This window comes from Labeo rohita, chromosome 3 (genome assembly GCF_022985175.1).
Source record: "Labeo rohita strain BAU-BD-2019 chromosome 3, IGBB_LRoh.1.0, whole genome shotgun sequence".
Taxonomy (NCBI): Eukaryota; Metazoa; Chordata; class Actinopteri; order Cypriniformes; family Cyprinidae; genus Labeo; species Labeo rohita.
The window spans coordinates 19,158,721-19,186,220 of NC_066871.1; the positions used below are offsets into that span (position 1 = coordinate 19,158,721).

At 36.0% G+C, this 27,500-nt stretch overlaps 3 protein-coding genes across 4 annotated transcripts in view; 1 reads left to right on the top strand and 2 right to left on the bottom strand.

Moving 5' to 3' along the window:
* The first annotated feature begins 10,027 nt into the window (after positions 1–10,027).
* Positions 10,028–15,441, top strand: rcn3 (reticulocalbin 3, EF-hand calcium binding domain). 2 transcript variants are annotated; one of them, XM_051106790.1, is made up of 8 exons: positions 10,028–10,139; positions 10,522–10,743; positions 10,833–11,026; positions 11,271–11,443; positions 13,261–13,321; positions 13,425–13,516; positions 13,606–13,713; positions 15,259–15,441. In XM_051106790.1, exons 2-8 carry the CDS (start codon positions 10,529–10,531, stop codon positions 15,361–15,363), a joined length of 948 nt encoding a protein of 315 aa, XP_050962747.1. In that variant the 5' UTR covers positions 10,028–10,139; positions 10,522–10,528; the 3' UTR covers positions 15,364–15,441. The 2 variants fall into 2 exon arrangements, with proteins under 2 accessions (XP_050962747.1, XP_050962746.1); XM_051106789.1 differs by lacking the exon at positions 15,259–15,441 and adding an exon at positions 13,866–14,590.
* On the bottom strand, positions 15,424–19,492 carry nosip (nitric oxide synthase interacting protein). Its single transcript, XM_051106793.1, has 10 exons — positions 19,355–19,492; positions 19,039–19,115; positions 18,827–18,932; positions 18,663–18,744; positions 18,452–18,587; positions 18,218–18,363; positions 17,752–17,868; positions 16,047–16,117; positions 15,812–15,920; positions 15,424–15,719 (listed from the first exon to the last, which is right to left on the bottom strand). Exons 2-10 carry the CDS (start codon positions 19,106–19,108, stop codon positions 15,648–15,650), a joined length of 909 nt encoding a protein of 302 aa, XP_050962750.1. The 5' UTR covers positions 19,109–19,115; positions 19,355–19,492; the 3' UTR covers positions 15,424–15,647.
* A 4,280-nt stretch (positions 19,493–23,772) lies between these two features.
* The window catches only part of LOC127163534 (protein PFC0760c), a 5,849-nt gene continuing 2,121 nt past the window's right edge, over positions 23,773–27,500 (bottom strand). Inside the window, 5 exon segments of the mRNA XM_051106794.1 lie at positions 23,773–24,164; positions 24,259–24,295; positions 24,401–24,452; positions 26,081–26,149; positions 26,292–26,356. Of these exon segments, the coding sequence (XP_050962751.1) occupies positions 24,107–24,164; positions 24,259–24,295; positions 24,401–24,452; positions 26,081–26,149; positions 26,292–26,356 (281 nt within the window). The 3' untranslated portion in view covers positions 23,773–24,106.

Consider the following 27,500-nt stretch of genomic DNA (forward strand, 5'->3'; position numbering starts at 1 on the left):
CCTCTCTCCTTCTCTCTGTTCTCTTGCTTTGTTAATGTTAGACTGTGTTCAAGAGAGAGAGAGAGAGAGAGCATGGGAGGAGAGGAAAGGGAGAGAAAGATGGAGAGAGTTAGACAGGGCGAAAGAGAGGAGGCGAGGGAGGGGTAGTGGGCTACAGAGAAATGCATCTGCAGGCACTCTGGTCCTTGAAGCAATGAGGGAGAGAGGGAAAGAGAGAGAGAGGGATGACACACAGAGTCAGTGTCAGTGTCAGGTCTGGACTTAATGCCAGGAAAAGGGGTGATGAAGTGAGAGAGAGAGGTGGAGGCAAAAAAAAAAAGACTGAAAAAGAGGAGACGTAAAGCCGTTTCTAAAGTATCACAAAGGCAGTTCGCTTTTTGTAGATACGGACTTCCAAAAATGGCTAACCTAAGAGCTGTGAGAGAGCTTCAGATCAGGCATCTGCTATATGATGGCCAGCGGTCAGTGATAGTTTAACCCTCTGCACTGCTGTGATCAACACCAATACAGAAGAAGTTTAAAAATTAACTCAATTCAGATCCTTTTAATGGGTTCCTATGAAATAATCAGTACTTAGTATCCTGATATAAATGAAGCATTAACCCTTTGATTTATCATAAAGTACTCAAATGCATCTTAGACATGTGACTAACAGCTTTGTTGTGCTTGACCTCAGAAAAAAATAAAAATAAAATAAATAAATAAATGTCAAGAATGTATTTCAACAGAATCTACAAGAATCTTATAATAGTAATATAGTTATTATAGTTATAATAGTAAATGTTTCTTAAGCAGCAAATCAGCATATGATTTTTGAAGGATCATGTGATACTGAAGACTGAGGTAATGATGCTGAAAATTCAGCTTTGATCACAGGAATAAATTACTTTTTAAAATATATTGAAACAGAAATTAGTTATTTCAAACTGTAATTTTTTTACTGTATTTTAAAGCAAATAAATGCAGCCTTTGTGCATGTAAGTATTTAATTTTAGCATATTTTTACAGCTTTTAAATTGGCTTTTAAATTTTAGCTTTTAAATTTTAAATAGGATTGTCAGTCGATTAACATTTTTTTTATCTAATTAATTACATGATGTTTAGATTAATCACAAAATAAATTTGACTGAAAACACCCACAAAAATTATTTAAAACTATTTCTGTATTAAATGAGAAAGTATCAAGTAGACATTACAAATTATAGCTTTATAAAGAAATATTTTATTTGATTCAGCATAAAATTTATTACACATAAACATTTGGGCTGCAACGGCCCAACGTAAACTACGGAATATAAAAGAAGAAACATTTTCAAGAAACATCTCAGTATTTTTTGTTCATGCAATAAAAGTCATTGTTAACCAAAACAGCTTTGTTACCAACAGTATTCAAAATACCCTTTTTCATGTTCCACAAAAGAAAGGATTGAAATGGCATAAGGGTGAGTAAATGATTACAGAATTAAACATTTTTGGGTGAACTACCCCTTTAATGTTTTTTATTATTATTTTAATTATTATTTTTTAATGAAATGATACTCTAAATAGGAAACTAAATCTGCCAGCAGGTGGTGGTAAAATTCATTCATTGGTTCATTCTAATTGTTCAAACGGTTGATTCATTCAGGAATGAAGTAAATGGCTCTGTTTATGATTTGGCGTTTGAATCATTGGCTCACGCGATTCATTCAAAATGCGGATTCGTTCAGAAATTAAAAACCGCTGTGTTGCTCGGAGACACGCAACAGTTCTGCTGTGGCTTCAAGGGTAATATGTTCTCTTTAAAAATAAAGAAAAAACATAATATAGTGTTTAAAATATAACACAATATCAAACTTCTTATTTACTGAACTGTTGTATAAAATCACATTTCAGCTTGTGATAGATCGGGACAAAATCAACACTTGTGTCATATTGCTCTTGCTGCCGGTGTGATATTGTGTGATATGTGATATAAATATGAAACTCATACAGGAGCATTTTTGCCCCAGTATCTTGAATTTTAGGGCATAACTTGCATTTATGGAGTTGTTGTCCTGCATCATTTGTCAGCAGTCAACTGTATGAAATACAAGGTAACATACAGGTCTCGGGGCAGGGCCAGCGTGTTAATTGCATTCAAATATGTGACCCTGAATCACAAAACCAGTCATAAGGGTCATTTTTTCTAAATTGAGATTTATTAATCATATGAAAGTTGAATAAATAAGCTTTCCGTTGATGTATGGTTTGTTAGGATATGACAATATTTGGTCGAAATACAACTATTTAAAAATCAGGAATCTGAGGGTGCAAAAAAATCTAAATATTGAGAAAATTGCCTTTAAAGTTCTTCAAATAATGTTCTTAACAATGTATATGACTAATCAAAAATTAAGTTTTCATACATTTACAGTAGGAATTTTACAAAATATCTTTATGGACATGATCTTTACTTAATTTCCTAATGATTTTTGCCATAAAAGAAAAATCAATAATTTTGACCCATACAATGTATTTTTGGCTATTGCTACAAATAAACCTGGGTCCAGGGTCACATATTTGAAATCGCATTATTTTTCATACCTAATTAATTAAGTCGGCCCTAATTTGAAATCTTTTCCCCAAAAAGTATATGAAGGTTAAAAGAAAGCTATTTAAATATTAACAAAACACACACACAGATGCATTCTCATGAGAAGAGAAATTTCACACATCTCTGTTCTCTGTACGTTCCATGCTCGCTAGTATGATTACATGCAAACATAAGTAGACACTCTCAGATTTGCGTATGAGGGCCTCTCTTCTCTTACACACACACACACACACACACACATCAGAGTGTATACAGCATGTTTACCCTCCACTGCACTTTGTGACAATCCCAATGCTATATTTGCATATTTTATTGGATTAACTTTAAAAACCAAAGAGCCTGTGACATGTTCAAATATGAGAAAAAACAGAGAGGGAGAGAGAGACTTGGAGGTCTCATATGGGAGACTCAGCCAACAGTACTTACAAGCATGACAATTTTGGTTCTAGTTAATATGAAAGGTTCAACTTAGGCAAGTAAATACGAGGCCTCTTTATGCTTACTTTTGAGGATTGAAGGGATTTCGATTTCTTCCTTTTGTTATTAGACCTAGAATCGGTGAATCAGTTTTGTTGTGTATGTTTCTTTTTTTCATGCATTCACTCTAAGGTAAATGGTTCTGAACCCATAGCCACTAGAAGGCAAGACAGCAAAAAAAAAAAAAAAAGTGCAATGGCTAAATCTAACACTGTGGTGCAGGGAAGGAGACCAGATGCCTTTTTTGCGTACATGTCAATGGAGGAGAGGCTTCATTATGCTGAATAAACAGCTTTTTTGAGGAAACAGATTATCATTTATTGAATCGACAGCCTACCAGCTAATCTTCAACATGTTTTACACTAAACAATAGTTTTGGACTGAAATATTTTTTGGAGTTTACACCAAAAAAAAACATTTTATGATTTTTTGTGATTTTATGAAAGAAGTCATAGATTTTATGTGACAGGTGGAATACAGTTTAAGGCACTTCCTATGGTATCCTATGGTATCCCAAAAGTAAGTAATACAGACCCTCTTATCTCCCAATAGTAAGCCAGTCTCTGTTCTCAACCAGAGTGGTGGGACCAACTAGGGGGCATCAGCAAACTTTCAAGGAGGCCCCAAAGTCAGTATAAAGGCAATTCAGAGAGTTGTTTTTTAAATAACTTATAAATATTACATTACAAATTACACATTACAAATAATGTGAACTGTGTAGTACCGAATTACGAAGTTAGACCATTAAACAGTTTTTCACCATTTTTGTGTTCAGGATTTTTTGGGTGGGCCTGAAATCATGTCTCAATGATGCACTTGAGATGCTGAGCATGGGCCCTCCACTAACACTATAATAAATATAGCGCATTAGCATCAGTGGTTTGCCCGCTGTATCGCGAGTGTTAGTTACTGCAGCCTAGAGTTTGTTAGCTAGCTATGCTTTCCTCAGGTAAATGCATATTACCTGGCTGCGATAATTTACAAAACAGCTCGGTCATCCATTCAGCTTGTAGTGGTATTTAAGAGTTGAGAGAGGCGGCAGCTTTCCCTTAGATGGGCGTGGCTTTGGCACAGACACGCCCCAGTGTTTGAGATGCTTATTTTTTCAAGATTTTGATACCTTATTTTATTTACTTGGCATTTTTACCTCATTCAAATTTGGCTGGGTGGTTAGTAATACATTTTTCTGTGGTGTGACAAAGTCAGAACACATATTTAATATTTCTTTACGTGGACTTTAAATTATTTAAATTTAGATATATTAACAAGATCTTAATTTAAAATGCTAAGAAAATCCCACTAAAACATCTAGAACATTATGCTGATATATTTTTTAAGTTTGTTTATTCTTATTACAACAGAAGTACCAAATGTACATATATCAGCTAAAATTGCTTTGGACAAAAGTGGGCCTGGAAACACAAAAAGGTTGAGAACAACTGGACATTATTTCTCTGCTATTAAATTAGGTCATAAAATTTATGCGAAGACTTGAATAAGAAAGTATTATGTCAATAAACAAGAGTTTACTTATGGGGTCACAGTAGATCTAAATGAAAATGAAATGAAAACTGTGTCATTAATTACTCACCCTCATGTCTTTCCAAACCTGTAAGAGCTTCGTTCATCTTCAGAACACAAATTAAGATATTTTTGATGAAATCCAAGAGCTTTCTGACCCTGCATAGACAGCAACGCAACTGACACGTTCAAGGCCCAGAAAGGTAGTAAGGACATCGATAAAATAGTAAATGTGACATCAGTGGTTCAACCGTAATTTTAGGAAACTAAGATAATCTCATGAACGTGCATCGAAGACTGACACGAACAAAAACAAATGTTGAATAAAGATATTTTGGTTTTCATTGCGCACAAAAATTATTTTCGTAGCTCCATAACATTACAACTGATGTCACATGAACTATTTTAAACGGGTCATCGGATGCCCATTTTCCACAAGTTGATATGATTCTTTAGGGTCTTAATGAAAAGTTTATAATATACTTTTGTTAAAAATTCCCAATGGTTTTGTAAAACAACACCCTTTTTACCTTGTCAAAATAAGCTCTGCAAAAATCATCTCATTCTAAGGGGTTGTTCCTTTAAATGCAAATGAGCTCTGCTCACCCCGCCCCTCTCTTCTCTCTGTGGAGTGACGAGCCTGTTTACTTTAGCTGCATTTAGCTGCATTTAGCCGTTAAACTTCCTAACTACCATATTATAAGGAAAGGCGATCGCAAAGATTCATAAAAAAACCCTTATACTCACTTCTGCTGCAAGTTAAGCTGGATCACGAATGATTCGCGCGAACACAGACGGATATATGTAGATCGGGAGGCGCATTCCCTTCACAGACAAACGTAATCTACTGCATCTTCAGTGGCTCAGATGTCGGGAGTAAATGACGACCACTACGTTCATTATTACATCCAGCAACACAACACCTCAATCGCTCAATTGGAGATATTCTTGTCTAACTTACATCCCTGCTCTGGCATTGAAACAAAGGAGGTTACTGGACTGTTACAGCTGATCTGAGGTAAGACGCTCATGTCAATCAACTATTGTGGGAGCGGCCTCTGTGGGTGTGACGCCACACCGACAGGCATCTGAGAATGGCTTGATTTGAAAAAGGGGATATTATTACATATGATGTATATTTTACAGATTAAAAACCACTGCATGGATTTTTATTATTATATGGTAGATTTGTACATACACTGACAACACACATTAATGTTCAAACAACATGTAAAAGTGAACTTAGCATCCAATGACCCCTTTAACAATGTCCTTTCTACCTTTTTGGGAATTGAGCATGTCAGTTGCGTTACTGTCTATGCAAGGTCAGAAAACTCTTGGATTTTATCAAAAATATCTTAATTTGTGTTCTGAAGATGAATGTAGGTCTTACGGGTTTTGAACGACGTGACAAAATTTTTTGGATTTTTGGGTGAACTATCCCTTTAAAATTTGTGTAGATCTACTCTGACCCCATAAGTAAACTGTTTATTGACATAATACTTTTGAGTCTAGGTGAACTATCCCTTCAAAAGGATATTCATCTAAAAATGCAAATTTTATCATTGGTTACTTACTCTTGTGTCTTTTTCCAAACCTCTATGACTTTCTTTCTTCAGTGGAATGCAAGGTTTAGCTGTATACTTACTCTGCTCTTTTCTATAAAATGAAAGTGAATGGTGACTGATTGAACTGTCAAGCTTCAAGAATGACAAATATTTTGGTGTTGGTCTGATCAAAGCTACTTTATTACTCCAGAAGGCTAGTGCAAGAGTCATGTGGACTACTGTTATGTTACTTTTATGCTACTATTTGGTGACTTAACAGCCCCTAGTCAGCATTCACACCATTCACTGCATGGGAAAGAGCAGCTTGAGCATTCTGCTAAACATCTCCTGTTGTGTTTCAAAAGAGATGACATCACACAGGTCTGGAACGACATGAGGATGAGTAACTGATGACAGAACATTCATTTTTGGGAGGTCTATCTCTTTAATGTGACAAGCACCATCAGGTCAACGGACATGGCACAAACAAAAACACAAGGAGTTCGTGCGGTCCACGCATGAGAGTGAAGGAACTGAAACAGAAAGAGAGAAAAAGCAAGACATAACGAGGCCATGGATGTATCCTTGTAGAAAAAAAAACAAGGAAGGGGGACACGGAGGGCACGAGAACGAGAGACAGAGGAGGCGGAGGAGAAGGAGGGTGCCAGCTTTATTTATTTCCGGTTGACAAAACCCTCCGCTCTCTTCCTCTCGTGTCCTCCCCCCATACCTACGTCTCCCTCTTTGTCACTCGTTCAGAGGATTCATGAAAAAAGACAATGACATGGAAAATAGACAGAGGCTTAAAACAGAAACAACGGAGGATGAAGCATCTTTCTCAGAGTGGGTTACTTTCTGAAGTAGTTACAAAAGTGAAGCAAATGAGAACGGATCCTAATAAAATGCTGTTAATATTTAGTGTCGGTGTGTTGCACACGTGTGACGTTGAGTGCGTGTTTATTATGTGTGCTGGTGTGTGAGCGTACGCTCCTTCAGGGCACATTTTTTCAGTGTCTTGTTAGTTCATCCCTGTCACCCTCTCTCTCTCTGCTGGGGGGGAGGGGGAAGAGAGGTCACCATAGCAACAATGCCGGGACAAATTAACATCAAACGCTTACAAAAATGTGCGTACATGTATGAGGGTGCACGTATATGTGGTAAAGAAGTAAGTATTGCACTCGATACCCGACGCGTGACGCCAAAAACCGGCGGAGGCATTGATGTTAATGCATCAATTACAAATAATTCATTAGGCGCACAGTCTCTCCATCACTCTGTGTCATTCGTTTGGTTCCCGAGCACTTGTCTTCTTCCTTATTTTGTCGTCTCTGCCCTCCCATTTCCTTTCCCATCTCTCTCTCTTTCTGTCTCTCTGTGTGTTGTTGTGTGCCCCCAGGCTACAGAGTGCCACGTCCTCCCTTTCCCCTCCTCTCTCTCTGGCCCTGTCACCTTCAATTGCTCCATGGTACTAGACACACAGCCACAGGCAAAGAGAGAGAAGAGAGGGGACACACACATACACGCAGAGAGAGAGAAAAAGGGGTGAGGACCGAGGGACGAAGCGCTGTGTATGTCTGGAGAGAGACAAAGAGGTAAAGAAAGAGGGCAGGTGTGAAAAGTTGTGCGAAAAGATGTGAGGATGAGGGATGGAGAAGCAGTGGAATAAGGAGGCGACAAAGTTGAAGAAGGTATAAGTAGACACAACTAAGTTGCATCAGTTCTAGCATCAATAGGTACAAGTATCATAAGCAGGCTTGAATGTATTGGGATGCAAATAAAGTCTTATATGAATACACTACTGTTTAAAAGTTTGGGGTTGGTTTTTTAAATGTTTTTGGAGTAAGTCTCTAATGCTCACCAGGTCTGCATTTATTTGATCCCCCCCACAAAAAAAGTTGTGAAGCAATATACTATACACTACCAGGCAAAGGTTTTTGAACAGTAAGATGTTTTTTAAGTTTCTTCTGCTCACCAAGCCTGTATTTATTTGATCCAAAGTACAGCAAAAACAGTAAAATTTAGAAATATTTTTACTATTTAAAATAACTGTTTTCTATTTGAATATATTTTAAAATATAATTTATTCCTGTGATTTCAAAACTGAATTTTTAGCATCATTATTCCAGTCACATTTTCCTTCAGAAATCATTCTAATATTCTGATTTGCTGCTCAAAAAACATTATTATTATGTTGAAAACAGCTGAGAAGAATTTTCAGGTTTCTTTAATGAATATAAAGTTCAGTAGATCAACATTTATCTGAAATAGAACACTTTTGTCACATAAATGTCTTTATCATCACTTTTCATCAATTTAAAGCATCCTTGCTGAATTAAAGTATTAATTTCAATAACAATTATACCGACTGCAAGCTTTTGAATGGTATAGTGTATAATGTTACAAAAGCTTATTATTTTAGATAAATGCTGATCTTTGGATCTTGTTTCTTAAAATGTTTCTTGAACATCAGCATATTAGAATGATTTCTGAAGGATCATATGACAGTGAAGACTGGAGTAATGATGCTGAAAATTCAGCTTTAATCGCAGGAATAAATTACATTTTAAAATATATTCAAATAGAAAACAGTTATTTTAAATAGTAAAAATATTTCTAAATTTGACTGTTTTTGCAGTACTTTGGATCAAACAAATGCAGGATTGGTGAGCAGAAGAGACTTCTTTAAAAAACATTAAAAATCTTACTGTTCAAAAACTTTTGACTGGTAGTGTAGAGCAAATGTAATTTATTCCAAAAAACAAACAAACAAACAAAACACTCCAAAAAAGTGGTAAAGCAATTCTGTGTGTGTGTGCTTGTTTATTTAATATTTTGACTAATTTGATGATGCTCAATTTAACACATTTTACCATGTTTATAGAGCAGAACTGATGGAGATTTTTTCTTAAAACAGCAGGGAAAATGCCTGCTCAAGCAGGTAAGTACCTAACCTTACTTCTTCTCTAGACATATATCTCTACTGGCAGCATGATGATAGCATAACAAAGGTTAGTTTTGATTCCCAAGGATACTAATAACATACCGTGTATGAAGAAAAGCGTGTGACAAATGTATGCATCTGACAGAAGTATGATGTAACATATGAGAAAGTTGCAGTTTAAAGTATATAAGACATAAAAAGAAGGCATAAAACATAAATAAAATGTAATACATTTTGATTTGTGTACACACTGCTGCTCTATTTTCAGCGTTGTACCTGATGTCAAACTGACCTCAAACAAATGACTATTTTGGATCTCAACTTTCTGAACAGTGCATGCCAGCGGTTCAGATTTAAAAGGAAGGATTAAAGTATATAAAAGAATATCATGTTTTGAAGAAATAACTATACTTACATGCTGATATACCATATGCGAGACGTTTAACTTGTGTGAAATGAAAATGAAAAAGGATTTGAGGAGGAGAGTTTATAGATTTGGCGAAATGTACGTTTTGATTCGAGTATTGGTATTGGTCTATGAAATATCATGTGTAATTGCGGCAGCAATTTAACACTATATATCTGGAAAAAGAAAAAAGACGTTTACACTCAACACATTTTAAGTAGTATTTATATTATTATTACAGGCGTAATTTAAAGACCACTGACCAGAATATGAACTTTAACGCATTAAAAACTTAATGAACACAGTTTGCATGTTACATTGAGATTAACATGCATTTATCTTCATTTATTTTTATTAACTGAATAGAATGCAATCAATAATAAGCTGTCCTCAAAACTTTTTTCCCAATTTGCCAAAACGCGCCTGCCTCTATGAATGCGCGTTCGCGTGTCAACGTGGCGTTTCGCAGCCAATTGAATTTAGAATATTTCATTGCCCCGCCCAATCTCGTCTTATAATTGGCTGTTTTTCATGTCAGTAACGCATTTTTGAGGGCACGTAACGTGGCTGCTCCACCCACTTTTACGTGCACTTTAAAGAAGAACAGTGCCAACGCGTACTCCTCAACTTAGGATAAAGGGGTGTACTCAAGCAGAAATCACTGCAGGCTTGGTAAGTCATTATACAGTTTTAGATTAAAAAAAGTTTTGATTTTAAACTTAAATTGCACTGCAGTTTATTAATGTCAATTGTTTTTGAACAGTTCCTTCAATAGTCATTATCCACTATAAATCACTGCATAATACAAAGCATTATTTTTTAGATTTAATATGCCTGTTCTTGTTTTATATCATTATGATTTAACGTACAATATGTGATGCTTATTCAGAAAGTTGTTTTATTAAGTTTAAAACTGAACAAGACCACTGATGATAAAATTAAATTTTCATTGCTAAACACAATGGCTTTGTGTGTTAGTGTGCATAATCCTTTTTTTTCAGGGCAGAGAGAATTTATTAAATCTTTATCTTTCTCTCTCACACACACTCCTTAGGGAGAATATGCAGCTGCTCTTTTTAGGGACACTTGCCCTGTTCGTTGGGGTCACAGTTGCTGTGCCTGCACAGGAGAAGCGTGTACATCATAAGCCTGACCTCAGCGACCATGTTCACGATGATGCCCATGGATACCAGTATGACCACGAGGCCTTCCTGGGCAAAGAGGAAGCCAAGACCTTTGACCAGCTAAGCCCTGAGGAGAGCAAAGAGAGACTAGGGTAAAAATAGACACACGAGAATAGTACAGTAAATATGAGAATAATAATATGTGTCTTACTTTGTATTTTTTGGTATATTCCCCATGCAGAAAAATCGTGGATAGGATTGACACAGATAAGGATGGCTTCATCAGTCATGCTGAGCTACACTACTGGATCAAGCACAGACAGAGGAGGTACATCGAGGAGAATGTGAACAAGCACTGGAAAGAGTACGACCAGAACAAAGATGGCAAGATTGGCTGGATCGAGTACAAGAACACCACCTATGGATATTATATGGGTAACTAGAACAAGCCTTTGAATTTGGGTGTGGCTACTAACAATGTGACTTTCACTGAGAAACAGCTGTTGATGTGGGGGTTATGTATTTACCGCTTCACAAAAAGAAACTATTGCATTTCGGATAAGTTAGTATTTCATTTCAATACTAAAAATGTTAAACAGATGTTTAGACTTTACACTCCAATACATACTGCAAAACTAAAGAGTGTTGATGGTTGATGTACTGTGTTACTGTATTCCAGATACAGAGTTTGATGATGTGGAAGATAAGGCGAGTTACAAAGCCATGCTCACTAGAGATGAAAGACGATTCAAGTCCGCAGACCGAGACGGTGACGGTGTTGCTACCAGAGAAGAGTTCACTGCCTTCCTCCATCCAGAGGAGTTTGACTACATGAGAGACATTGTGATACAGGTACACAGAGTAAAGCAGAAGGCATTTATACTAGCATGTTTGACAGAAACAACTTTAAATATAGCTGCAAGCAGCTATTACCGGGGTTCAAGCACTTAAGGCATTTAAGCATATTAGGAAAAAGACAATACATTATTTAGCAAGGCTGTACCCACCTAAATCAATAATTAAAAAGCATTTTTAGCGAAGTCGAGGTCATTTATCATAGAAATACAGTGTTTTTGAGTTCTTTTTAACTGTTATAGCGCCAGCTGTGGTCTGATCTCCTTCAAACTTTCATGCTTAAGTTTTCCTTCAGGCTATATAGTGTATTGGGAAAATTTGGACTGCCCCTTTTCTAAACAACCCCATTATAGCCTCCCAAAGGGTAAATGTAAACTTTTTTTGGTAGTTATTAGAGTCCAGGAAATTGTACTGCAGTGTTTTTTCCCAGATTGAGCAAAAAACCTAGGACTTGTTTGTAAAAGTAGGTTTTTGACATCTTAATCATTCACGATTTGATTGACAGCAGTATTTCTAGAGGCAAAGTTGTCAAGAATGAGGAGTTCCATGGTATGATACAAATATTGTGCATATGTGCGAAAAACTGCACAATGTGCAATTGTTTATGCCCTTGAAAAATGTGATATTGCCCCTTAATGGCCGATTTCCTCCAGATTTCTCTGACATTTGGGGCCTTGAGTCGACACACCGAGTTACGTTCCAATTGGCCTCCGTTAACCTTGTCTAACAGGTGCTCAAACTTTGTTAGCCAAAGGCGGCCATGTTTTTTGAGATATGCAAATGTCCTTATAGACACTTGTGGCACTTTGGACCAAGACCGTGCACACCAATTTTCATGATGAGCAGTTATAGCATTTCTATGTTTTTTCCCCTGTAATAGCGCCACCAAGTGGCCAAGTTCTGTGATTTAATAATATCCCCTTTTTCAAATCGAGCCATTCTCAGGTGCCGTGTGGCATCACCGACAGAGGCCGCTCCCACAATAGTTGATTGACATGAGCGTCTTACCTCAGACCCGCTCTAAATCAGCTGTAACAGTCCGACCTCCATTGTTTCGATGCCGGAGCACGGATGTAAGTTAGACAAGAATATCTCCGATTGAGCGATTGAGGTGTTGTGTTGCTGGATGTAATAATGAACATAGTGGTCGTCATTTACTCCCGACATCTGAACTGCTGAAGATGCAGTAGATTACATTTGTTTGTGAAGGGAATGCGACTCCCGATCTACATAAATGCGCAAATCATTCGTGATCCAGCTTCACTTACAGCAGAAGTGAGTGTAAGGTTTTTTTTATGAATCTCTGCAATCACCCTTACTAATAATGTGCTAGTTAGCAAGTTTCACGGCTAAAAGTAAACAATCTCTCAGAGCAGCTTGTCACTCCACAGACAGATGAGAGGGGCGGGGCGAGCAGAGCTCATTTGCATTTAAAGGAACAATCCATCAGAATGAGATGATTTTTGCAGAGCTCATTTTGACAAGGTAAAAAGGGTGTTGCTTTACACTACTACTGAGAACTTTTAACCAAAGTATATTATAGACTTTTCATTAAGACCCTAAAGAATCATATCAACTTGTGGAAAATGGGCATCCGATGACCCCTTTAATACATGTTGAAAAGACTTACATGCAGAAACTACGTATAGACCAATATCTCTTGATCACATTTTCACTATGTCAAATGTGTGTGATCTGACAGTAATAAAGAATTTAAGGAAGAGGGTTTCTAGAAGATTCTGCAGAATGTAAAAACTGTAGCTTATTTACTTTGCTGTCAGATCACTGCAAACTTTGATTCTTCATTGTTACAGGAAACAATTGAAGACATTGACAAAAATGGTGATGGCAAGATTGATCTGCAGGAATACATTGGTAAATGTCTACACTGTTCACCTGAAAGACGAAAGCTTACGTTACAACTGAAATTATGTGGCCAAATGAATTGAAAATGTGCATGTGCTCCTTTCGACCCTAGGGGACATGTACACCCCTGAAAGTGGAGAGAGTGAACCGGATTGGGTCACAACAGAAAAGAAACACTTTTCGGAGTTCAGAGACATGAACAAGGTATGCAGTGGGAAAGAAATCAATCAGCATCACCTGGGAGTGTTTCCTGGCTATTCTTTCATGGTTCATGATTTGTTTGCTTTCGTTAGGATGGTTATCTTGATGCCAGTGAAGTATCTCATTGGATCCTGCCTACAGAGGTTGACCATGCTGATAATGAGGCCCGGCATCTCATTCATGAAACTGATAAAGACAATGTAAGTGACTGGGTCTAAACGTGGGTGGCATCATTAATTTGCAATTATGCATGAATGCCAATAATAATAACTGAAAATCAATTTTAATTGAATCATTACCTTTGTCTTCTTTCTTTTAATCTTCCAAACGCTTGATGTAATTGACTAACCAGGATGACAAAATCACAAAGAAGGAGATTCTGGCAAACTGGAACATGTTTGTCGGGAGCCAAGCGACTAATTACGGAGAGGATCTCACCAAAAGACACGATGAACTTTAATGCTGGGATATCTGGGTGCAGGGGAGGGCATTATATTTGGGGGGTAGGCAAGAAGACTGAATATGAAAATAAAAGCTAGTTAAAATAAAATAAAATTCAAAATATGAAAATAAAAGTTAGGGGTTAGGCTTCAGTGAAGGCTACAGTTGAGGTCAAAAGTTTACACACACCTTGCAGAATCTGCAAAATGGTAATTATTTTACCAAAATAATTTATTTAGTTCTGACCTGATTATGATATTTGACATAAAAGAGAAAATAATAGTTGAATTTATAAAAATGAGCCTGTTCAAATTGAGGGAAAGGGTTCAAATACACAAAAATGCTGAAAAACCAGCAAATCTGTGGGACATGAAGGATTTTTCTGAAGAACAGCAGGCAGTTTAACTGTTCAGGACAAACAAGGGACTCATAAACAACAATCACTAAACAATAAAACACAGCTGTGTATCATTCAGTTTTAAGAATCAAGCGTATGTAAACTTTTAAATGGGGTCATTTTTATAAATTTAACTATGATTTTCTCTTGTGGCCTATATGTATATGTCTTTTATGTGAAATACTTTATTCAGGTCAGTACGAAATAACATGCATTTTGTATGATCCCTCTTATTTGGGTGAAATAATTAACATTTTGCAGATTCTGCAAGCTGTATGTAAACATATGACCTCAACTGTATATATCTTAGTGAGACAGATCCAAATTTTATTTATTGTCAAACACATTTCATCCTATGAAACACAATCATAAGGAACACTTCACATTCCTTATGAACAAACACTCCAGCTTGATAATTGTGAGGAAATGGACTGATGTCTTCCACTCGAGAGATGCTCAGGAATTCAGCACTGAATACAGGGCCAGATGCATCAGTATTCACAATAACAGCCCTGTGTTTTGACTGTCACAAAGTAAATGTCACATTAGTGGTCTGTGATTTTACATTTAACATATCACTTGCATGAAAAAGAGGCATAGGCGAGGAAAAATGAAGCCAGAGGGAGGGAAAGAGGGGCGGGGATTCAGTAGATGGGAGGAGACAAAAGTGATTTGACACTGTATTGGTGGAACATTTTTCTCTCTGTGAATTCTAAATAAAGCCATGTTGGTTTTTTAAAATTGTGGACTGGGGTTTAATTTAAGTGTTCTCACAAAGACATTACACTGCATTCTGATAAGAGATCTAATTGTTAATCAGCTTATATATTTTTTAATAGTTAAGCTAAATCATTCTTTGTTATTTGCATTTTCCAAACTGTGTCTGTGTCTTTAATGTCATTCCCAGGATGGTCGTCTCTCTTTCAGTGAGATCATGGATAAAATGGATTTCATTAAAGTCAGCACTATAACTGACTATGGAACCCTGGTAGAAGAACATGATGAACTTTAACCTCATTATGACCACAAAAACCCTGAATGTCTTTTAAAACTATTAAAATAAGACATGTGATTTTTGAATTGTGTAAAATGAATGATTTATTTATTTAAAAAAAAACAAAAAACATCTACTGTATATTGTGTAAACATCATAGTATCTTTGTGAGCCAGGAAAAATATAACTTCAACATCCACTCAAATTACCCATCACCAAACATTTGACAACAAAAGGACTACAAAAGTCCAGAAAAATGAATGACAATATTTACAGGGTCAAAGTGTTGTCCAATCCTCTCTTTATGCTTGCATAACGGGTCTGGCCTCTTTAGCTTTGAGGTCCACTCCTGAGCCTGCAAAGCCAGTCCCACCCTGCCGAAGAGCAAAGACAGACATTTAAACACTGACTTTGTGCATCTGTAAAACACAGACACACCTTATAGCAATATTTCTCTCATACACACCCTCTGAAGGGGTATGATGTCCTTGTCTTTCAGTTTGTCTCCAGTCACTGGATCAGTCATGTCTTTCCGTATGAGCTTCTCCACACACTCCATAGTGACTACAGCTCCACTTGAGGGAAAGACAGGAAACAAAAAGAGAGAGAGAAACTGAAAGTGAGAGGAAGGACTAAATGTATAAAAATGTATAAATCCATAACAATTCTTGCCGAATAAACGGTTTAAAAGCCAAACTCACGAGGGTCTAAGAACTGCACAGGGAACAGAGTTTCCAAGCGTGTCTTTGGTTACTGCACACACGTATCTGTCCTGAGGATCACATAAAACATTTTATGAACAGCTAAACACATTCTCTGAACACCTTGAAAATACTGTTAGCAAAGATGTGCAGCAATTTTAAATTTTAGGTAAATCCTTTTTTTTGTTTGTTTGTTTGTTTAACATATAATACAGAAATACAGTTGAGGTCAAAAGTCTAATACACCTTGCAGAATCTGCAAAATGTGGAATTTTACAAAATGCATGTTATTTTTTTATTTAGTACTGACCTGAATAAGATATTTCACATAAAAAGATGTTTATACTCCACAAGAGAAAATAATAGTTGAATTCATAAAAATGACCCCATTCAAAAGTCTACATCCACTTGATTCTTAATACTGTGTTGTTACCCGTCTATCATAGCTGTCTTTTTTGTTTAGTGATAGTTGTTCATGAGTCCCTTGTTCCTAAACAGTTAAACTGTTCGCTGTTTGTCCTTTCCAACAATGACTGTATGATTTTAGATCCGTCTTTTCACACTAAGGACAACTGAGGGACTCATATGCAACTATTACAGAAGATTCAAACACTCACTGATGCTCCAGAAGGAAAAATGGTGCATTAAGAGCCGGGGGGGTGTAAACTTTTGAACAGAATAAAGATGTGTACATTTTTCTTATTTTGCCTAAATATTTTTTTTTTCCCCATTTAGTACTGCCCTTCAGAAGCTACAGAAGATACTTACATGTTTCCCAGAAGACAAAATAAGTGAAATTTACCCTGATCTTCAAATTCAAAAAAGTTTTCACCCCCTGGCTCTTAATGCATTGTGTTTCCTTCTGAAGCATCAGTGAGTGTTTGAACCTTCTGTAATAGTTGCATATGAGTCCCTCAGTTGTTCTTAGTGTGAAAAGATGGATCTCAAAATCATACAGTCATTGTTGGAAAGGGTTTAAATACACAAAAATGCTAAAAACCCACAGAATTTGTGGAACCTGAAGGATTTTTCTGAAGTACAGCGGGCAGTTTAACTGTTCAGGACAAACGAGGGACTCATGAACAACTATCACTAAACAAAAAAACACAGCTGTGGATCATTTAGGCAACAACACAGTATTAAGAATCAAGCATGTGTGTAACTTGAACGGGGTCATTTTTATAAATTCAACTATTATTTTCTCTTTTTTTTGTGAAATATCTTATTCAGGTCAGTGCTTAACAAAAAAATAACATGCGCTTTGTATGATCCCTCTTATTTTGGTAAAATAATTAATAGGTGTATGTAAACCTTTGACCTCAACTGTTTTTAGTATTTAATAATACATCAAGCAGAAAATCATGATTCGTTTAACATCTGAAACAACTTGAATCATCACCGTCACATATTTCGATTTTCAACCAGCTCCTACATCCCTACTTGAAAATGGTTTCTGAAGGATCATGTGACACTGAAGACTGGAGTAATTGGCTACTGATAATTTAGTTTTGCTATCACAGGAATAAACTACATTTTAAAATATTAAAATTATAATAGAAAACATTTAAGATTGTAATTTTATTTCACAATTATTACGGTTTTCTTTCAAAAACATTATATAATCTTATTAATTAACATATTAAATATACAGACAGAAACGCATTAAGAAAAATGAAGGAAAAGCCCAAAAATTAGGGCTTCTTACTTGGCGTGTGAGGAGGGCAACTCTGTCCAGACTGGGGTCCAGTGGAGTAAAGCGCACTGAAATCAAATCACTCATCTTCAAAGAACGTCCTGACATGGGGCACAACACTGTCTTTGACTGAAAAAGCAAGAAGAAAACAGTTAATAATAATAGATGAGGTCAAAGAGTCATTGATATATTTGTGAGGTGTATATCTTGAATTGAGTGGCCCCTTGAATTGAGTGGCCCCTATCTCTTCTCCACTCTGTGTGTGCTACTGAACACACAGAGTGGAGAAGAGATAAACAAACAAACCAATCAAGGGCATCATAACCGACCAAAAGAGTATTTGGCACGCAAACTGATTTCAGGGTGAGCACAACCTCTTGTGTAATGCTCTTCCATGAATGACATCCGACTACTGAAGACCCAAGGTTAGGGACACGTGGCTGGCAAAGAGGGTAAAGTGACAGCTCTAGAAACTTACGGGCTTTTTAAGCAAGGTGGGTTTGGCCTCTGGTGTGAGGCTGGGGATCCAGAAGCTGGGCAGAGCTGAAGCTGAACTGGACTCTCCTGTGTCAGAACTAGAGGAGCTGGTTGAGGCCTTCTGGCTTTCTCCGTCCTTAGATTTCCCTGCAGAAACATGAGGTATACACATAATCAAGCAGGAAATCTCATTGTGCTATTGTTAAGTTTAAACCACCTTGTCTAGTTTTCACACCTGAGGTGAAGGGGTTGATCGGCTTGGAGACAATGTTGTTCTCTCTCTGTTTGAACTTCTCAGCTCGCTCTCGCTCCTCAGACTTGGACTCCAGCTGGCCTTCACTCTTTAGAGCCTGTTTCTGCTTCTCGTATGCCTGAGTTTAAAAACACAAGTGTGTTAGACAAACATAAAAGGACGTTCACGTTTAAGAGCTAAAAGGTGGTCAAACCTTCATTTTCTTGGCAATTTCTGTTTTCTGGTGAAGGATGTATTGCAGAATGGCTTCTTTTTCATACAAGTATCCATCTTCACTGCAAACACAAACACAAACACACATTAATCCCCATCTCCAAGCTGCTGACAGCTTTATTTGAGTGCAAATGTGTCTCGTACGTTATGACAGGGTCCCTGCAGGGCTGTAAGGAGAGAGAGCAGCAGTCAAAATCTTTGATCGCATCCTTCCCCAAACGCACACTTTGAGTCCCATAACCAGAAGAGGCTGGAAATATGAAGGGAAACGCACAATTTGTTATTGCAATTACATTTTAATCATTTCATGGTACATACTCTTCGTTTAATACGTAAGAGCAGCAGGGTTGCATTACCGGTGTCTTTCTTCTTCTCGTGATAAGTGTAAACGGCGCCTGCTGTGCAGTTCTTCCCGTGTCGAGTCATGCTTGTCCTTAACAGAACAAAATTAATTATTTTTATGAGGTTGGTAAACAGATTTCGCACACAGTTTTACATAAACACACACTGGCCCATGATGGATAAATGCTTAGTGAACCAGAGAGAAGGAAAATAACCAGGGAATCCATAACGGACGCCACACGTTACAACACAAATCAAACGCAATATGTTCTATCATAGATTAATAGCAGATTAAAAAGTGAGGAAATAAGCACAGAAGTTGCTGTTTACCTCTTATGATCCTGAACCGGAAAGTATCGTTTGCTCCTCTTCCTGGTTCGTCATAAATTTCAGAATAAAAGTTTGCAGAGAACGCTGGTGTCATGCGCGCGCCCGGTTCAATAGTATTTTCAGACTATTTCATCTTCCAAGAATCTTAAAGCTTTTAAAACAGTTAATTTTTTTTTTTAAAGCTTTCGTTTTGTATTAATTATTTATTTTTTGCTTGTGTTTTGCTTGTAATGTCACCTCTTTGTATGTAATGTTGATATTTTCTGTACTTATATCTTTGGCATTAACAATAACAATGAAAAAATAAAAAGTATAGTGCACATGAAGCTGTACAGTCTGCTTATTCAGCAGAATAACCCCCCAAAAGATGACCTATTTAAAAAAATAAATAAATAAATAAGAACATAAATGGATGTTGTGGCAAAATCAAACCGACTCTCACCAAAGTAAGAGACAAACTCAGTCAAATGTCTTTTATAAATTAATTCTTTGCAAAGAAGGTCAGACAGTCATACAGAAACACAGGTTGCTGCAGAATGCGACCCAGAAGGGAGGGCTCACTCCAACTTATATCTCTTCCCCAGCCTTCAAGGTTCACATCTCCTAAACCAGTGGTTCTCAGTCCTGGTCCTGGGGGCCCCCTGCTCTGCACATTATGCATGTCTCCCTTATTTAACACACCTGACTGAGATAATCAGCTCGTCAGTTCAGTTCATGGATCTCTCTCCTAATGAGCTGATGATCTCAATCAGGTTTGTTAAATAAGGGAGACATGCAAAATGTGCAGAGCAGGGGGCCCCCAGGACCAGGATTGAGAACCACTGTCCTAAACGGTAACTTTCCACACATAGTAAGAGTCAGATAACTACATTCTGCTATGTCATACTCCCAAGAATCAAATCTTTATATTTAGCGCCCTGATACCCTTCTCTCATGTCATTCTTATAGCAGGTTTAAATAACGCAGACCCTTACACAATATTCCATAAGCACATAGATGAGTAAAATGATTTTTTCTTTCACAATGGACATAAAATAATGATTTGAATTTATTATTATTTAAAACCAATTCACACTAAGGAAAATAATTATAACAATCAGGCATCTGGGTATGCAAGTGCATGCATGGGCCTGGGCTGATTGGGGGCCCCTGAGGGGGGCATTTAACTTAAAAAAAAGGCTTAAAAGAGGGAATGTTTTCTGGCATAAATTGTGATGTACAGGGCTCGTAATGTTTTTTGTGTGCTTTTGTTATATCGCTGCCATAGAACGTGCTGCACTGCCACAGCCAAATAAAATAATAAATAATTAAAAAAAAAAAAAAACATGAAGTTGGTAGCTATCTGACTGCATCAGAACTGTATCACATCCCGCTTCAGTGACATCTTTACCATTTTAATACCCTTTCTTTCATTTTAATTCTCTTACAAGAAGCCTTCATTTAAACACCAAGGTCATTGTGGATGAATTTACAGAAAGAAAGGCCCAGAGAATTAAATTTAAATTAATTAAAATTAATTCTGACTAAAATGTGAGTAGTTTTGTTTTTTCTTTCTGTCTTTTTGCACTTTGGGCAGCGTTTTGGTGTCATAATATTTTTAGAATAAAATCAACATTACAAGATTAAAATTGTGTTATATTGCATAATTAATATGAAAATTCCACCTATTCCAAAAAAGTTTGTGGTGGTTAACTTACTGATTTATGAAGGTAATAAAACAATGTTGGCAAAGTTATATTATTGGCATTTCTGAGGTAAATGTTGTTACAGCTGTTATGACTATTCACAAGCTGTTTTAATTATGATTTTTGAAACACTGATTGATCAAGTCATGAGACATGATGTTTTATTAAGTGTTTTTTCAACATGTCTTCTGATATTCATTCATATTCATTTTGTGTTGTAACTAGTTGAAAACATGCCGCTTGAACATGTGAGGCGACTGATCTCACACCACACTGAAGAGCGGAAAGGCACATTTATTGTTCGTATTTTGTGATTAAATTGACAACATTTAAATGATATGATTTGTGTTATTAAAAGTGACAAACACTTATAAAGATTTATTTGTTTTTGTATTCTGTCTACTATATTTTCAAATTTATATAGACATGCACTGAAGTCTTTGGATGCTGCATCACATCTTGCTGGATTTGAATTATGAGTTTGAAGTATTAAATCAAAACAACAACAACAACAACAACACAAGAATAGTTCAATTTCAGCTCTGAGTTTATTGCATTTTATTGAATATAATTTCATGTATTTGAACTCTTTGGTCATTTTTTTCCTCAATACTTTGAATATGTATTTGATGTCTGTTTTTGATTTATCTACAAATAAATATGGTTTATAGCAGGTGTTAACAGTGATTAACAAACTTTACTAACGAAGGGCGGGGTCGGGTGGGGTTGCTATAAACCATTAAAGCCCATTTGGGTAGAGAGAATAACCACCCCGTCCTCCGGCTGTCAATCACTGTGTCTCACCCCCCCACCACACACAACACACTACACCACACCGGTCATTTACGACTCTACGCGGCCCCCCTGCACACCTACAGCAGGGGGGAACTATACAGACTTCACGAGCTTTTACATACTACAGGGGGGTCTGCACGTGAAAGTAGTTGCAAACTTGTGCCGGTGGGCAGGTAAAGTACCACGGAATTACTAAAAGTGTCAGTAATTCCGCGAGGAAAACAGGTAGACTACATATTTCGCTGAACCTCAAGTCTGAACTTACCAAGAGTCATTTAGAACACTTCTGTCCAGGGGCCAGTTGCATAAAAGGTTAAGACTAGTCTTAAAAGTAAGCCAGCTATTTTTTTTCTTTAAAGCTGGTCGTCATTATTTAAATTCAGTTACATAAAAATGTAGATTAGTCTAAGTTGAATCCAAAAAATAAGACTGATTACCCTTTGGCTAACTGCTAGCTGGTCAAACTAGCTCTTAAGACACTGTCTTAACATAGAGGCTAAGTTTATGCAACTGGCCCCAGATCGCTTTAAAGGCTCTATGACGTCATATAAAGTCGTCTCGGAAGGTCGAATTATTATTATTGTTTAAATCAATACTATTTAATGGGCTCACCGTTACTGCTGTGCTGACATAAACACTAACATAAATACCAAGCAAACTTGCACGTATAATATTATATTATACCGTCAATAAAACAGCTTGTGAATAGTCATGTAATGTGATTTATGTCAGAAAAGACAACAGTTAGGAGTGTTGGAGCCCACATTAACCTATAACATTTGGGGGGCTGTACAGATGTTTTTGGATGTGGTTGCTACTTGCTACACCACTCATAACAATACTTGTAACTTTAAAAAAACGTAATAATTGCTCTAATTCTATGAGAATCCTTCAGACAATCATAATTCAGCCATACAGTTAAGCAACAGATGACATAACTGCAGCGACCGTTGTTGTCTGTTGGCGTGGATGAGTTTTAGCTGGTGTGAACGGGCCTTTATTCTTTACCTCAGTGTAAGACAGATTTCTGTGTACTAGCCAACATATTTAATCTCTATTTTGCATTTGCCCTCCCAACTTTGTGCCTTTTACCTGTTCTAGTCTTTAATCAAAATAATGCCTACAAATGATGGCAACTCTTGGAGGAATTGGCATGGTAATGTTAATGTATTTTGGTGTTGGGGGAATAGATCTGCTGTGAGCATGTAAGAAATATTGCTGCTGCACATATAACATACATGAATCACCTCGTAGCAGAGCTGTACAGGTGGAGCTGGGGAAGGTGGAGGCTTTCTGAAGCACGCTGCAAACTGCTACAGCAAGCACCAGTCATATATCTGAATTTTGATCACGTCATTAGGTCAGATTGTGTTAGACCTATCGGACTGTGCCCTCTAGAGTTTAATGGCAGAACTCTGTATTTATTCCTCAAAGCCTCTTTACTACAGATGGTTGCTAATCGTCTAAAGTTGTATGATAGAGAATGGCAATAAGCAGCTTGCATTTGTGTGAAAGTAGCAAAAAGGTTGAAATGGAAAGTGGTCAAACAAACTATTTAATATTAATGTATATTGACCAATCATAGCCACATGATACAGAGAGCATAGTGTGCTAGACTGCTTATGTTTTTATTAACATACTTTTATTTGGCATCAGATATCTAAAGGCCCTCTCCTGCTGAAGAAAGAAAATTATACGACTTTGAAACATCTTGATGGTGAGTAAACGATGACACAGCTTTCTTTTTGGGGGGAACATCCCTTTACGGCCATATTTCATATCACTAATCATCACTTTCGTCAGATGAAACATTGACAGCAAAGTGAAAAACACAATCTGTTCAACAAAGACTGTAAGGACATCCCTCACATTCACAAATGATATACTGTCTACACTCATATAATGCACATTTTTGAAAGTATTATTAAAACACATAAGTAAAACGTTCCCTCATTTTATTCCATACGTAGTCTCAAAACAACACAGTTAGGTTTGCAGTTACATTTCATATCATAACTTATGTTAATAACAAGACTGTTTAAAAGGGAAATGTTGTTCAATTAAATACATTCAATTTAAGGTAATTAAATGATTTAAGTTCCACATATATGTATGTAATGACCGGACTGTAGCGTGTGATGTGATAACATTAAAAAGAGAAAAATAACTTAACGACAATGAACATAACGCTACAGTGTAAATCATAAAATCTGTGAAACGCAGCGCCCAAATGCACGTTCCTCTTTTGGCCACATAGTGGTGACGAATGGGTTTAGTTGTCGTCATCGTCGTCGTCATCATCATCATCATCAAAGACGTCTGCTACGGTCCTGCAATAGAAGATAATTGGGGATATCGTTATATGACTACAGTTATAACCACAAGTAGTGTAGCAAGTTTATTTGCAGGAGAATATTATCTTACTTATAGATGGATCCAGAAACAGAGTCAACAAAGCCACCTTTTAGAAAAAAAATGTAGTGAGATCATAAAATAATCAGATATTTAAATTATCTAAACAATTCAAATAGCATGTATGAAATCGTTGTAGTAGTGTGTTTCTTACCTGGCTTGCAGACAACATTACAAACAGGACACATGTAGCACTTTCCACAGTCCTGAAGAGACACAAGATCGTGACATGAAATTAAAGTGTCCTGATAATTCCATGCTATGTTTTTCTAAATAATTGTTTGTGTAAATATGTGCATGTTGTTTTGTAGGGAAAAAACACCCTGTACTTTAAACATCTATAGCTTCAGACAACCACATAATTTGCATTTAAACACTTACTGTTACAGGCCTGGACTCCCACTTGCTGTGACTAATGCAAGTCATCATGTCATTAATGCACACTTAGTCTGTCTGTCTGCACAAACACAGCCTCTAGCCTCACTGAGCTGCTACAGTAAGTGCAATTTACAACACTCTATATCTTTTTTTTTTTCTGAATAAAAATCTAATTGTCATTTCTTTCAAAGAGTAAATGCATTATTATTCAGCATTCTAAACTTTGAGCATTGTAAATTTTTTGTCAGGCAGATATGTGCTAATTTGATGCTGTATTTTGGTGGCACTTTTCATGATTAGATAATAAAAGCCTCAAAAACAGTATAAAATAGGGACCAGGTACAAAAATAAAATGTAATTAAAAATCATTAATAAAGAAATTACATTAATCACTCAGTAGGCACTAGTTTTTCTCCAGGTGTTGGACTGTACGCTCAGTAAATTAAATGTTAAATAATTTACCATACATTTCTTAGAACAGCTTGAGTTACAGGAATGAATAATAGAATTTAGGACTTTAAATTTCAAGAATACAAAATTTTATGTACTGGGGGAAATTATATGCTAACAGGGTTAAATGCAAAATGTGGGACTTGGTCAAATATTGCATTCTGGTAATTGAAATTAGTTAATTAAAAACAGTTTTTACAACAATGAACTGACTATCAGTTTAAAAGTTTGTCATAATAGTGACATTGTCAAGTCAACATTTTTCATTTTGATTGGATAGCCTAGGAAAAACAGTACAGTGTAACCATGTAATATAGCTCAACTTTTTTGAGGGTTGAAATGAGTTCTTTAGTATACAGTATTTACACTACCAATCAAACGTTTTTGAACAGAAAGATTTTTAATTTTTTTTTTTCTTTTAAAGAAGTCTCTTCTGCTCACCAAGCCTGCATTTATTTGATCCGAAGTACAGCCAAAGCAAATATTTTTACTATTTAAAATAACTGCTTTCTATTAAAATATATGTTAAAATGTAATTTATTCCTGCATCATTTTCAGCACCATTAATCTAGTATTCAGTGTGTCACATGATCCTTCAGAAATCATTTGAATACTAATTTGCTGTTCAAAAAATATTTGTTATGTTTTCAACATAATAATAATAATAATAATAATAATAATAAATATTTGTTGAGCAGCAGATCAGAATATTCAAATTTCTGAAAGATCATATGACTGGAGTAATGATGCCAAAATTTCAGCTTTGAAATCACAGGAGTAAATTACATTTTATATATATATGTATGAAAAAAAAAACAGTTATTTTAAACAGTAAAAATATTTTAAAATTTTACTGCTTTTGCTGTACTTTGGATCAAATAAGCCAGGCTTGGTGAGCAGAAGAGACTTCTTTAAAAAACATTAAAAATCCTACTTTTGAGTGGTAGTGTAGTAATAACTGTTTTGTAGTTATTTAGGAAATGTGTGTTTGTGGTGGTTTTCTCACATCACAGAAGTCGCAGTGTTCAGAGCGGTCTCCCTTTTTGCATGGGCACTTATCACAGCTGTCGCAATGCTGAGGGGAGAAAGAAATAAAAAATGACTAAATCAAGGCCAAATTCAATGCAAGTCTGGCTGAAGACAGGCTGAATGAAGGCATACTTAGACTACAAACAATAGTGAATATCGTTAGACTAATAGAGCTCAGAGGATCCTACCTCACAGTGGACACACAATGAACAAATAGATCCTTCATGATAATCATCATCATCATCGTCATCATCTGAAAGAAATATTGCCAGCTGTGTTTTTTTTATTATTAATGACATGTGTATATGAAAAGTGTGGTTAGAATTGTGATGAGGAACAGAATGAATTAGTCTTACTCACGTGAACACTTTTTTCTTTCTCTCTCTCTTTCTCACACACATGCACATACACAACTCAATCCTGTTAAAAGTGTTCATTTTCATATATATATCACTCACTACATGTTTGTGAGTAACTATATATATATATAATATATAATATATAGTTACTCAAACACATATATATATATATATGAAAATAAACACTTTTAACACACTCATATACACAAACACAAAACTGACAAAAAAATACAACTACCATGTTTTACAAACTATACACTTATAGTATATTTTTCTAAATAACAAATATAACAAATATAATAAATAAAAATATAAATATAAATTAAGCAATAAATTAAGCAAAAATAAGCAAAAAGATAATAAATAATTGTCACAGTATGACAATATGAAAATTGGAAAAGAAAATGCATTTAGTTTTTTTTTTTTTTTTTTTTTTTTAAATAAAGTACACTTTTCAGGAAACAATTAAATTCTCTCTATTGAATACATTTATAGTATGCTATCCAAATAAATAATACTTGCCAGAAATTAACATTAATTTGAGCTTAAAACATTTTGAGACACACTATGTTATTTATAGGTAAAATAACAGAGGTAACAAATTACACTGTGCAACACAGGATCATTTGATTTATTCGTTTCAGAGTGGGGTTAAGAGATGTGGTGCTTTGTACAACACACCATTGTGCTACTTATAATGATGACACAGCAGATATTACACAAAACAGAGAATGAAAAAACAAACACCAGTAAAAGGAAAGAAAAAAAAAAATTAACAAAAACATACAGTTACAACAGAAAAAGGATTCAGTCTAAACAGTTATATTTTTGCATCTCCTGATAGTTGCTGTATTGCCTGTTCCCTTATGATACCTCCTGTGTGTATCAACATGAATATGTAAATTATGAATGAACATTCTCTCTCTTTTGCTACCTCTCCGCCGACACCTGTGCTGCTGCATCCCTAGTTATCCTTTAAACGCTTCATACATGTTTTCCCTGACTGCTCACTGTGTTTCCGGTTGCCTGTTTTACTAA

Excerpts from the sequence above, each read along its gene's own strand:
- nosip (XM_051106793.1), bottom strand. The coding sequence starts at position 19,108 with ATGACTCGACACGGGAAGAACTGCACAGCAGGCGCCGTTTACACTTAT. Across the intron at positions 17,869-18,217 it reads CCACCTTGCTTAAAAAGCCC|TCAAAGACAGTGTTGTGCCC; the intron begins GTAAGTTTCTAG and ends TTGCTTTTTCAG. Across the intron at positions 15,921-16,046 it reads TGTGCAGTTCTTAGACCCTC|TGGAGCTGTAGTCACTATGG; the intron begins GTGAGTTTGGCT and ends CTTTCCCTCAAG.
- rcn3 (XM_051106789.1), top strand. The coding sequence starts at position 10,529 with ATGCAGCTGCTCTTTTTAGGGACACTTGCCCTGTTCGTTGGGGTCACA. Across the intron at positions 10,744-10,832 it reads GAGAGCAAAGAGAGACTAGG|AAAAATCGTGGATAGGATTG; the intron begins GTAAAAATAGAC and ends TTCCCCATGCAG. Across the intron at positions 13,714-13,865 it reads ATGAAACTGATAAAGACAAT|GATGACAAAATCACAAAGAA; the intron begins GTAAGTGACTGG and ends TTGACTAACCAG.